This window comes from Glycine soja, chromosome 1, assembly GCF_004193775.1.
Source record: "Glycine soja cultivar W05 chromosome 1, ASM419377v2, whole genome shotgun sequence".
In the NCBI taxonomy this organism is placed as follows: domain Eukaryota; kingdom Viridiplantae; phylum Streptophyta; class Magnoliopsida; order Fabales; family Fabaceae; genus Glycine; species Glycine soja.
In genome coordinates this window covers 44,267,642-44,279,433 of record NC_041002.1, presented here as the reverse complement: position 1 = coordinate 44,279,433, position 11,792 = coordinate 44,267,642, and the positions used below count along the sequence as shown (strand labels likewise).

At 35.0% G+C, this 11,792-nt stretch overlaps 1 protein-coding gene across 1 annotated transcript; it reads left to right on the top strand.

Annotated features, from left to right (window-relative positions):
• Positions 1-490: 490 nt before the first annotated feature.
• LOC114381380 lies at positions 491-7,756 on the top strand (the record flags this gene model as incomplete). The annotated part of the gene is made up of 4 exons (XM_028340657.1): positions 491-1,729; positions 2,003-3,472; positions 6,957-7,133; positions 7,535-7,756. Coding segments are annotated over 4 exons (3,108 nt in total), but the record flags the coding sequence as incomplete, so codon positions are not given.
• Between the last annotated feature and the right edge of the window lie 4,036 nt (positions 7,757-11,792).

The following is an 11,792-nucleotide window of genomic DNA, read 5'->3' as shown; positions in this document are numbered from 1 at the left end:
TAGATCTTCTTAGAAATGAAGTTTCAATCTCTAAAACAAATGAAAAAGTTAATATCTCCACTATTAATGACAAGAAAATAACAGATTCTTGTAGTTGTTGTGATAAATATGTAAAAGAAATTAAAGAGTTAAAAAATTCACTTGCAAAATTTTCATATAGTAGAAATAATTTAGATGTTATATTAAGTAAACAAAGATATGTGTCAAATAAAAATGGACTAGGGTATAAATCTGAAAAACTACAAAAGGTTCATAAAAACTTTTCCACTTCCACACAAAAATGTAATTCTAATTCTATCACTTGTTTTTACTGTGGAAGAAGAGGACATGGCATATCAACTTGCTACTTCAAGAAAAATTACAGTAATATTAAAATGATATGGGTCCCAAAAGGATCCTCAGTTTATACTAACATGCAAGGACCCAATAAAATTTGGGTACCTAAGTCAAAAACTTGATTATGCAGGTATCTTTGAGAAAGAAGTGGTACATAGATAGCGGATGCTCAAAACATATGACTGGAGATGCATCAAATTTTACACACATATCTCCAAAGAAAAGCGGGCATGTAACATATGGTGACAACAACAAAGGTAGAATTCTTGGAGTGGGTAAAATAGGTACAAATTCTTCAAACTCCATTGAAAATGTTCTACTTGTTGAAGGTCTTAAGCATAGCCTGCTTAGCGTTAGTCAACTATGTGACAAAGGCTATCTAGTATCATTTGATTCTCAGAAATGTCTTATAGAACATAAGCATGACATTAATATAAAGCATGTAGGACTTAGAGTCAATAATGTTTACATGATAGACTTAAGCATAAAACAAGAAAACAATCATTGCTTTCTTAGTAAAGATGATGATCCATGGTTATGGCATAAAAGAATTGCTCACATAAACATGGATCACTTAAATAAATTAATTTCAAAAGATTTAGTAGTTGGTTTGCCTAAATTGAAATTTGAAAAAGATAAATTATGCGATGCATGTCAAAAGGGCAAACAAACAAGAGTCTCATTCAAATCTAAAAATGTTGTTTCAACCACTCGACCATTACAGTTATTGCATATGGATCTATTTGGTCCATCTAGAACCATGAGTTTTGGAGGAAATTACTATGCTTTAGTTATAGTTGATGATTTCTCTAGATATACTTGGACATTATTTATTACACATAAAAGTGATTCATTCCATGCATTTAGGAAACTTGCTAAAGTCATACAAAACAAGAAAAATCTCAAGATTGCATCCATTAGAAGTGATCATGGGGGTGAATTTGAAAATAAAGATTTTGAATTATTTTGTGATGAACATGGTATTGAACATAATTTTTCTGCACCAAGAACTCCTCAACAAAATGGAGTTGTTGAGAGGAAAAATAGGTCATTGGAAGAAATTGCAAGAACTTTATTAAATGATACTTCTCTTCCAAAGTATTTTTGGGCTGAAGCTGTCAATACTGCATGTTACATCATGAATAGAGCCTTGATAAGACCTATTTTAAAGAAAACCCCATATGAGTTATTTAACGGTAGAAAACCTAATATTTCTCATCTACATGTTTTTGGTTGCAAGTGCTTTGTACTTAATAATGGTAAAGATAATCTAGGAAAATTCGATGCAAAATCTGATGAAGGCATTTTTCTTGGATATTCTTTACAAAGCAAAGCATATAGAATATATAATAAGAGAACTATGAATATAGAGGAATCCATTCATGTTACCTTTGATGAATCTAATGCTATATTGTCAACAAAGAATATGCTAGATGACATTGCAGATTCTTTAGAACATATGAACATTCATGAACAAGATTCCAAAGGAAATGACAAAGGAAACAATGAAGATCCTCCAGAAGAAGGCAAATCCAATGATGCACTCCCAAAAGAATGGAAAACTTCAAGAGATCATCCCCTCGACAACATTATTGGTGATATTTCAAAAGGGGTAACAACTAGACATTCTCTTAAAGATTTATGCAATAATATGGCTTTTGTATCTATGATTGAACCTAAAAATATAAAAGAAGCCATAGTAGATGATAATTGGATCATTGCCATGCAAGAAGAACTAAACCAATTTGAAAGAAACAATGTATGGAAATTAGTAGAAAAACCTGAAAATTATCCTGTCATTGGAACAAAATGGGTTTTTAGAAATAAATTAGATGAACATGGTATAATTATTAGAAATAAAGCCAGGTTAGTAGCAAAAGGGTATAATCAAGAAGAGGGGATAGACTATGAAGAAACATATGCTCCTGTTGCAAGATTAGAAGCCATTAGAATGCTTTTGGCATATGCATCCATAATGAACTTTAAACTTTATCAAATGGATGTTAAGAGTGCCTTTCTAAATGGATTAATTCAAGAAGAGGTATATGTTGAACAACCCCCTGGTTTTGAAATTGCTGATAAACCAAACCATGTTTATAAATTACAAAAGGCTCTTTATGGTTTGAAACAAGCCCCTAGGGCATGGTATGAACGATTAAGTAATTTTCTTCTTGAAAAAGAATTCTCCAGAGGTAAAGTGGATACCACATTATTCATAAAGAGAAAGCATAATGATATTTTGTTGGTTCAAATATATGTTGATGATATAATTTTTGGATCCACTAATGATTCATTGTGCAAGGAGTTTTCCCTTGATATGCAAAGTGAATTTGAAATGTCAATGATGGGAGAACTAAAGTACTTTCTGGGATTACAAATCAAGCAAACTCAAGAAGGTATATTCATCAATCAATCCAAATACTGCAAGGAATTGATCAAAAGATTTGGGATGGATAGTGCAAAACACATGTCTACACCGATGAGCACTAATTGTTACTTAGATAAAGATGAATCTGGTCAGTCTATAGACATAAAACAATATCGAGGTATGATCGGATCTCTTCTTTATTTATCTGCTAGTAGACCTGATATTATGTTTAGTGTATGCATGTGTGCTAGGTTTCAATCCAACCCCAAACAATCACATCTAAGTGCAGTAAAGAGAATCATGAGATATCTATTAGGAACAATCAATTTAGGATTATGGTATCCTAAGAATTCAACATGTAACTTAATAGGATATTCTGATTCTGATTTTGCCGGATCTAAAACTGATAGAAAAAGTACAAGTGGAACTTGTCAATTTATTGGATCGGCTCTTGTCTCATGGCATAGTAAGAAACAAAACAGTGTTGCTTTATCTACTGCTGAAGCGGAGTATATCTCTGCCGGTAGTTGTTGTGCACAAATTTTATGGATGAAGCAACAATTATCTGACTATGGTATCATTCTTGATCGCATACCTATTAAGTGTGATAATACTAGTGCCATAAATCTATCCAAAAACCCAGTTCAACATTCAAGAACTAAACATATAGAGATTAGACACCACTTTCTTAGAGATCATGTCTTAAAGGGAGATTGTGTATTAGAATTTGTTGATACTAAGAATCAACTTGCTGATATTTTCACTAAACCTCTCCCCAAGGAAGTGTTTTTCTCTATTAGAAGAGAATTAGGTCTCTTAGATGTAAGAGATTTAGAAAAATAGGAATTGATTGGTTGATTGATTGGTTGATTTACTTTTTACCTTTTGATTGTAGATTATTTTGTTTGATCTTGTTTGAATTCTTGTTTTTATGATAGAATTTATGATTTCTTGTGTATATAGTAATTGAATGATTGAATTTAGTGTATTAGTAGTGAAAATTAGTCATATAGGATGTATTTGAGCATAAATATAGATATTCTCTTAGAAACTAGCCTAGGATAGGCTCTGGTAATCGATTACCATCCAGTGTAATCGATTACACATGAACAGGCAGCCTGTAATCGATTACAACATCCTGTAATCGATTACCAGAAGGCTTATTGGGCCTGTAATCGATTACCAATACCTGTAATCAATTACAATGCGTCATCTTCTATAAATACTCACGAAATCAGAGCTGCTGCGCAGCCAAAGCTTCCTCCACGTTTTCCTCCATACCTAGAACTTCAAACCTTCGATTCTCACTCATTTCTTCACCAAATCACGTCCCGTAAAGCCCAATCTTCCTCTTTTTCACTCCTCTTTCACTTCCACCGATCAAAATCCAGAAAAACTTCATCAAATGGCAGAGCCATCAAAGAAGAGAAAGGGATCATCTTCCACCGCCACCGCTGCTGCCCATCGCCGTCACGGCCCATCCGGAGCACCCACAGCACCTATTCCTCCTTCTTTGTCATCTCCAAGATCATCAACACTGTTTTCATCCGATGATCAACGTCTACGGTACCTTTCTCAGTTTTCTTCTAGAATAATCTTAGACCCTAAGTACCTAGACGTAGAGTTCTTTAATGATGAAACGTTTGATTGCTATCAAGTGTTTCAAAATTCTGGTCTTGTTGATTTCATGTCATTTAAATTGTCATATTATCCTGAACTTGTAAAGGTCTTCTACTGCAATTTAAAAATTCAGGATGGTATTATTATGTCTGAGGTGCATGGTACTTCTATGATCATTGATCAGTCACTTTTCTTTTCTTTGACTCATTTACCCAGTCAAGGTGCACCTTTTGAGGGCACCATTGTTGATGACTGGAAATTCGATTATTCGAGTCATGATGCTCGTCGCATGGTCTGCAATGATCAAGCTGACATGACCGGTAGATTGTTGGCCGGGTCATTAACTTTTGATAATCGCATCATGCATTATATCATTGTTAGAATTTTGCTTCCTCGGTCTTCAAATTTAGCACAAGCCTCTGAGGAGGATTTGATTCTTATGTGGGCTTTTCTAACCGGTCGTCAGATCGACTGGGCCCATTTGGTTCGGTACCGAATGCATAAGGCATTACGGGCCAATGCACCTCTTCCTTATCCACATTTGATTACTCTGTTTTTGCGTCATTTTCAAATTCCGCTTGATGATGAACCCTTTGTTCAAGTCAAGCGTTCCTTTGCAATTGGTGCTGGAGCAGTGACCTCCTTTGGGTATCGTAAAGATCGGAATGGACAATGGCTGAAGAAGGATGCACTCCCTCCTCAAGATGAACGTACTCCTTCACCTCCTCCTCAACGTGAAGATTCCGCACTCATGAATGAAGTCCTCTCCGAATTACGGGGTCTTCGTTCGTATGTTGGTGACTGCTTTGACTCGTTAGATTCACGCTTTGCCGGTATGGACATTCGTCTTACACAGCTTGAAGAGGATGTCGGATACATTCGTCAGAGTTTCGATCTTCCACCACCTCCTCCGTCTTCTTAGCTTTTAGATTCTGATTATTTATCTTTTATAAGCCGTGTATTTTGGCTTTTAGTTTCTTAGAATTTACATTATTATGCTAAGTACTTTGCTTATTTATCTTGTGTTCTTAAATTTCAGTCTTGGATATTTTGTGGTTGTTGACATTTTATGATCTTTGAATTTTGGTTTGATTATTTCTTGATTATGAGTTTGGCTTATTGTATTTAATACTCTGATACTTATATCTTGCTACTCCATTGTTATAACTGTGTTGATTTCCGAGTTCTTTGGCTTTTTGATGTTGCCAAAGGGGGAGAAAAAGGTTGTAGCAAAAGCTTAAGAAAAAGCTTAACAAACTTAGAAATCAAGTGATCATGTATTCCGAAATATAGGGGGAGAAAACGGATGCACACTTTATCTATATACAATTGTTTGTTGCTTGCTTGAATCTTGATTTCAGGTATTGTATTGTCATCATCAAAAAGGGGGAGATTGTAGATGCAATTGGTTTTGATGTTTTGATGATGATCATGATGATGTGTTGCAATTGATGCAAATGGGCTTTTCAAGATTAAAATTCAAGACAATACTTCAAGATTACAAGTCACAACATCAAGATGATCACTAGAATATTAGGAAGGGAATTCCTAATTGAATTAGCAAAGGTTTGGCCAAGTGATTTAAAATAAAAAGTGTTTTTCAAAGGTTTTACTCTCTGGTAATCGATTACCAGAGGATGTAATCGATTACCAGTGGCCAAATACATTTTATAACAGCTATAAAAATTTGAATTCGAAATTTTAGACTGTGTAATCGATTACACAATTTTGGTAATCGATTACCAGCAGTTAGTAAACGTTTTAATTCAAATTTTAAAAGCTGTAATCGATTACACAACTACTGTAATCGATTACCAGATAGGAATTTCAGAAAAATAATTTCAAGAGTCACAACTTTTCAAAGGCTTTACTCATGACCACCAATGGTCTATATATATGTGACTTAAACACGAAATTGCTCAGAGATTTTCAGAACAACAAAGTGTTTATCCTCTCAAAAAGCAATTTCATTTTATCCTCTTAAGAATTCCTTGGCCAATTCAATTGCAATTCATTAAGGAATTAATTGAGTGCTCAATCTGTAAAATCCATCTCTTTCTAGAGAGATTTGTTCCTCTTCTTCTTCTCATTCTCTAAGGGATTAAGAGACTGTGAGTCTCTTGTTGTAAAGGATCTCTAAACACAAAGGAAGGATTGTCCTTGTGTGTTTAGAACTTGTAAAAGGAATTTACAAGATAGTGGAACTCTCAAGCGGGTTGCTTGGGGACTGGACGTAGGCACAAGGGTGTGGCCGAACCAGTATAAAACTGAGTTTGCATTTTCTCTTCCCTTAATCTCCTTTATTTATTATTGCTTTATATTCATATTCAAGTTGCTTCGTTTGAATTAATATTTAAGAAGATTGTCATTAAGGGAATTCATAACTTGAGTAAAAAGTGAAATAGATTTTTAATTAGGGGAAACAGTTTGGAATATCTTAATTCAACCCCCCCTTCTTAAGATATCTGAGGCCACTTGTCTAACACACTATGATGATGGAGACAACCACGAGGTCGTATTGGTTAAAGGGGTTGACGCCTTTAAAGTCCCTATCTGTAAAGGTGATCGGAGGGAGACTCTGCTGTAGGGGTGTGTCGACAAAATTAATGTTAATGTCTCAGATGGCATGTAGGTGCCATTTTCAGGACTGGCTGGACTGTCCTCCATAGGAAAAACCAACAGCAATGGTGTTGATTACACCTCTGATGTGTTAGGAGGGTTCCTGTTTGGGTGGAGGTTGTCGCTCACGCCGTCATGGCTGCTGTCTTTGTCTGCCTCGATCTTCTGCTCTTCTTCTATTTGCTTCCTGGTTCTTGTGCTGCTTCTCTAGATGTCCTCTAGGTCTTGCTCCTGCTTGGTGGTTGTCTGGTCTTTTAACAAACTAAGCTAAGTGCCTAGCTTGTATAAGTTCTTCTATCTTGTCCTTCAGGGCCCAATAGTTTTCGGTGTTGTGACCAATATCCAGTGATATTGCAGTATTTGGGTACCTCCTGGTTGAATGCTTCCTTGAGAATCATTGTACAATTGGTCGTTAGAGGTGTGTAGCACTCGTACTTAGGCCTTTTGGAGAGAGGTTGGCGCTTGTCTAGCCTGTGACTCTTGTCTGACTTATGCTAGTCGACTTTGGGGTGTGTTTCATGCTTGTCATGCTTCTGTCCAGCTTGGCGAACTTCATTCTAGAACTGAGACATTTCTTCCATCTTGATGTAGTCATTGGCTCGTTCACGTAGCTCATCCATGTTACTGGGTGATTTTTTGCATAGACTGTCTACGAACTTGCTGGGGCGTAAGGCGAAGAGCATGGAATGCATCATTACCTCGATTAAGATTTCAAATCTGGACAGCTGTGAGCCTAAATCTGTCCATGAACTTTCTGAGGGACTCATCGTCTTCTTGTCACAGATTGCCAAGGTGGCCAAGGTCATGCGATGAGACCTGCTGGTGGAGTATTGCATACTGAATCGTTCAATGAAGGTGTCGAAGATGTCTATGGACCTAGGTGGAAGTCCACCATACTAGGTCAATGTTGCACCCTTGAGGGATGTAGGCAAGACACGACATAGGATCGCGTCATCGTTGGTGTAGAGGTTCGCCTATGTTAGGAAGACATCCAAATGCTTGTCTGGATCTGTTGTCCTATCGTACCAGTCGAGGTTGAGTGGTTTCCACCCAAGGGTGTGTCTGCCTCCATAATGCGGTCAATAAAAGGATGTCGACGAACAGTCTGTGTTGCTGGACGGTGCATGTGGGCGAGACTTAAGTTGTCAAAAGTATTGCCTGTGCGTCGGGGGTGTGATTCCCCTTGGGTGCATTTAGGCAAGGTGTGGGTGGATTGCTCATCACCGTGGTGATGTCTGACATGAACCTCTAGCTGATCATGGTTAGCCTTTAGCTTTGTCAACTCTTCCTTGTGGCATCACTCTATCTCCGGGATGTGGTTTTGGAATTGTTGTAGAGTGTTTGTGTCTGTCATAGCTGCCAGACGAGGATGAGAGTCTGTGAGGGTAGTCTCACGTCTGAGGCAAGACGTGAGAAGATTGACGAGAGGCCACGTGGTATGTTTTACCGTGGCCCCACGGTGGGTGCCAAATGTTCTTACCAAAATCCAAAACCCTAACACGTCAGGGTTGACGTGGTTGAGTGAGGTCCCGAACTTCACATGTCGGCTAGGAGAGGTGTCTTTGACAGGAGGGGGAACATGCAAAACAAATGACTCTGACGCTCAAGTAAGAATATGAGTAGTTGAGCGTGGTTGTTGGTCCTTGTTTATAGGGGCTATTGTAGTATTGTAGATAACTCCCAGCTTGTAGATAACAGTCGGGAGTTTGTTGTTAAAGATAAACATTTGCTTATAGATAAAAAGGTAAAAGATAATTGTACTTTGTAAATAATGTGTGACGTTATAGATAATTAAATATCTGCCAATTGATAAGATATTTAAATACTTTTAAATATTAGTTAGGTTAGAGATAACCTGTTTGTTAGGAAGTCCGACTGCTTATGGTTAGACGTCCACGCTCCACTAGTAAGACTGATGTGGAGGGTTGACACGTGTCTCTAAGTGTCAAGTAGGATGCTACGTAGATTTTGTGAGTTCTGTACAGTACAAAAAAGAAATATTTATTTCTAGGTCTTCTTTGCCCCTGCTTGATTGGAAGAAATTAATCTTACGTAGCATCTAAAGAGAAATTTCAAAGTAGATAGTGATTTGGCTGACTAAAGGCAACGTACCCATCAATGTTTGGTACCAAAATTGATTAGCAAATTATAAAGCTGGTTGTAATTTCTGGTCCTTAAAGCACTACTTTGTGAACATTATTAATTTTGGAAGATTATTTTTTTAATTAATATACATTAACTTATTAATAATCAAGGGAACTATAATCTAAAAAGCAGTTAGAATTACACTTTCATAAAAGCCGTTTTGTTTTCTCTCTCCCTGGCTACAAATTAAGATTTTCAAATTAGAGGTTATTGGTTAATGTTTCACACTAAAATAACTTGTTTTTGTTTTTTAAAAATATATCAAATGAACCAGTCTTTGCAGATGAAAAAATAATGCTATTACGTCCAAAGTAACCCAATTATAATTTAAATTAACTTATTGATTTATTCATGAAGTCCGACTATTACGTATACCTACCAACTTAATATTCTTTTCCTCGTATTTCTTTGAAACCAAAGATGTTTATTTGTCCATTGCTGAGCACCTCCAAATGGATATTCTAATTTTGAGTCAAGTGCACATTATTCTATCACTAAATGTGTAGATTAACTAACATAAATTATTCATTCTTAATCAAAGATCTTGTATTTAAATTTTAAATATATAATTATATTAAATATTTGAAGACAAAATTTTTTATTGTTGATAATAATCTTTCTAAGTTCCGAGTTCCAACAGGATTACATCCTATAAAAAAATACTCATTATTCTAGAAGCACTGCTTTCTAGCTAGACCGTCCAGAGCCAGAGCAATATTTCCACGAAATGAACATATTACAAGTGAAAATGACCTTCAAGACCGAGAATGTCACATTTCTAATGCATTGACTTGGAAATTAAAGATGTATTGCGAACGAAGAGACGTGCAGGCGGTGCAGCATGGGCAAGTACCGGAGTAATATTTTTATCTGTAGAGATAAATTAATTAATTATCAATTATTAAAGCAAAAGAAATAGATGTGTGATCGATGGGCTAATTATCAAAGTGGACTATAATTTTCAGTTGGGCTTCAGGATGTTGGATAGTCGGGCTTTGCTACGCGCACCCAGCATATTTTCTGGTACACCCACCAAACCAATGCAATTCCCATTTTGTCCTTCTATAAAACTGATACGGATTAGACTTATAGATTGACCAATCCGTAAGTGACCAAAACAATTTTTAAATTTTTTTTTTCAAAAATATATTTTATGAATTAATTTAAAATTAATGACCCAAGCAAAATTTAGAATTAATGACCTAAGTAAAAATCAAACCCATGACTTTTGCATTATTAACACAATGCTCTAACCAACTAAGTTAATAAATCAATTATATTATAAAATAATTAATGTCGCTATATGTAACACTAAAATTTTTAATGTATATTTAATGCACATGTAAATTTAGATAATAAATTTTGTGATAATTAATTTTGATATAATAATTAATTTGTTTGCATATATAAATTTTAAATAAAAATAACAGGTTTCATAAAAATTCATATATGTAAACATATTAATTATTATATAAAATTAATTATCACAAAATTTATTATCTAAATTTACATGCGCATTAAATATACATTAGAAATTTTAGTGTTATATATAGCGACACTAATTATTTTGTAACATAATTGGTTGATTAGCTTAGTTGGTTAGAACATCGTGCTAATAACTTGAAAGTCACAAGTTCAATTCCATAAGTTTCATACGGATTAGTCAATTCGTATGAGTTTTACGGAAGGGCAAAAAGGGCATTGCACTTATTTGTTGGGTGTATCAGCAATTTTGCTGGATGCATGTAGCAAAGCCTTGGATAGTTAGGGCTTTGCTATTAGCAGTCCTCCAACTGCTCTTGGTACTCTCCTTGAATGTTGTTATTTAATGTAATGACGAAAATGCCCAGCACAACGGAAATTAGTTTCTATTGGATATATTAATCACTTACACCATGGTAACTTATTTTTATTTGTATGAACTCAACGGATTAAGACAACCGGATTTTCATTGTGTTACTTTTTTTACACCTCCTATTACACAACAAAAACTAATTTGTGCAAATTTTTCAACTACACAATGCAAATAAGTTTTTGGTGAGTAAGTGGTTGACATACACAGAGAAAACTTATTTCTGTTGTGATAAACATTTTTGTCATTACATTGATAACAACATTAGAGGGTGCCAAGACAAATTGGGGAGTGTCAATATAAAACCCTCTAATTCATCATTTATCATATTATTAAAGGGAGTTGCTATTGGTACCATGATAATTGCTCTTGACCTCTACCTAGGGGCTGAGACTTTTATTATTCCTAAAACACTCTGCCCATGGAATCATGATTCTGTTGTACAAAATACACAATGGAATCATGATTTTGTTACAAATCAGTTTTCACCCCCCCTCCTTATACACAACAAAATTATGATTTCATTGTATTCAATACAACAAATCATGATTCCATTGTATTTCTTTTTTTTTTTTGTCCTTAACATAACAATGAAATTGTGATTCCGTTGTTATATTTTGCAGAACCACCCTAACAAAATGAAATCATGATTTCGTTATGTTGAAAAAATTATTCACAACGAAATCATGATTCTGTTTGGATAAAAAAATATCAACAATGGTATCTTGATTCAATTATAATGTTTTTTTTAAATAAAAAAAGAAGAAAAAACATATTTGTGTGAAACTTAAATGTGTTTTTTTATTAAACATTGCAATGCTGCATTTATTGATCATTTATTGATTGAGACTA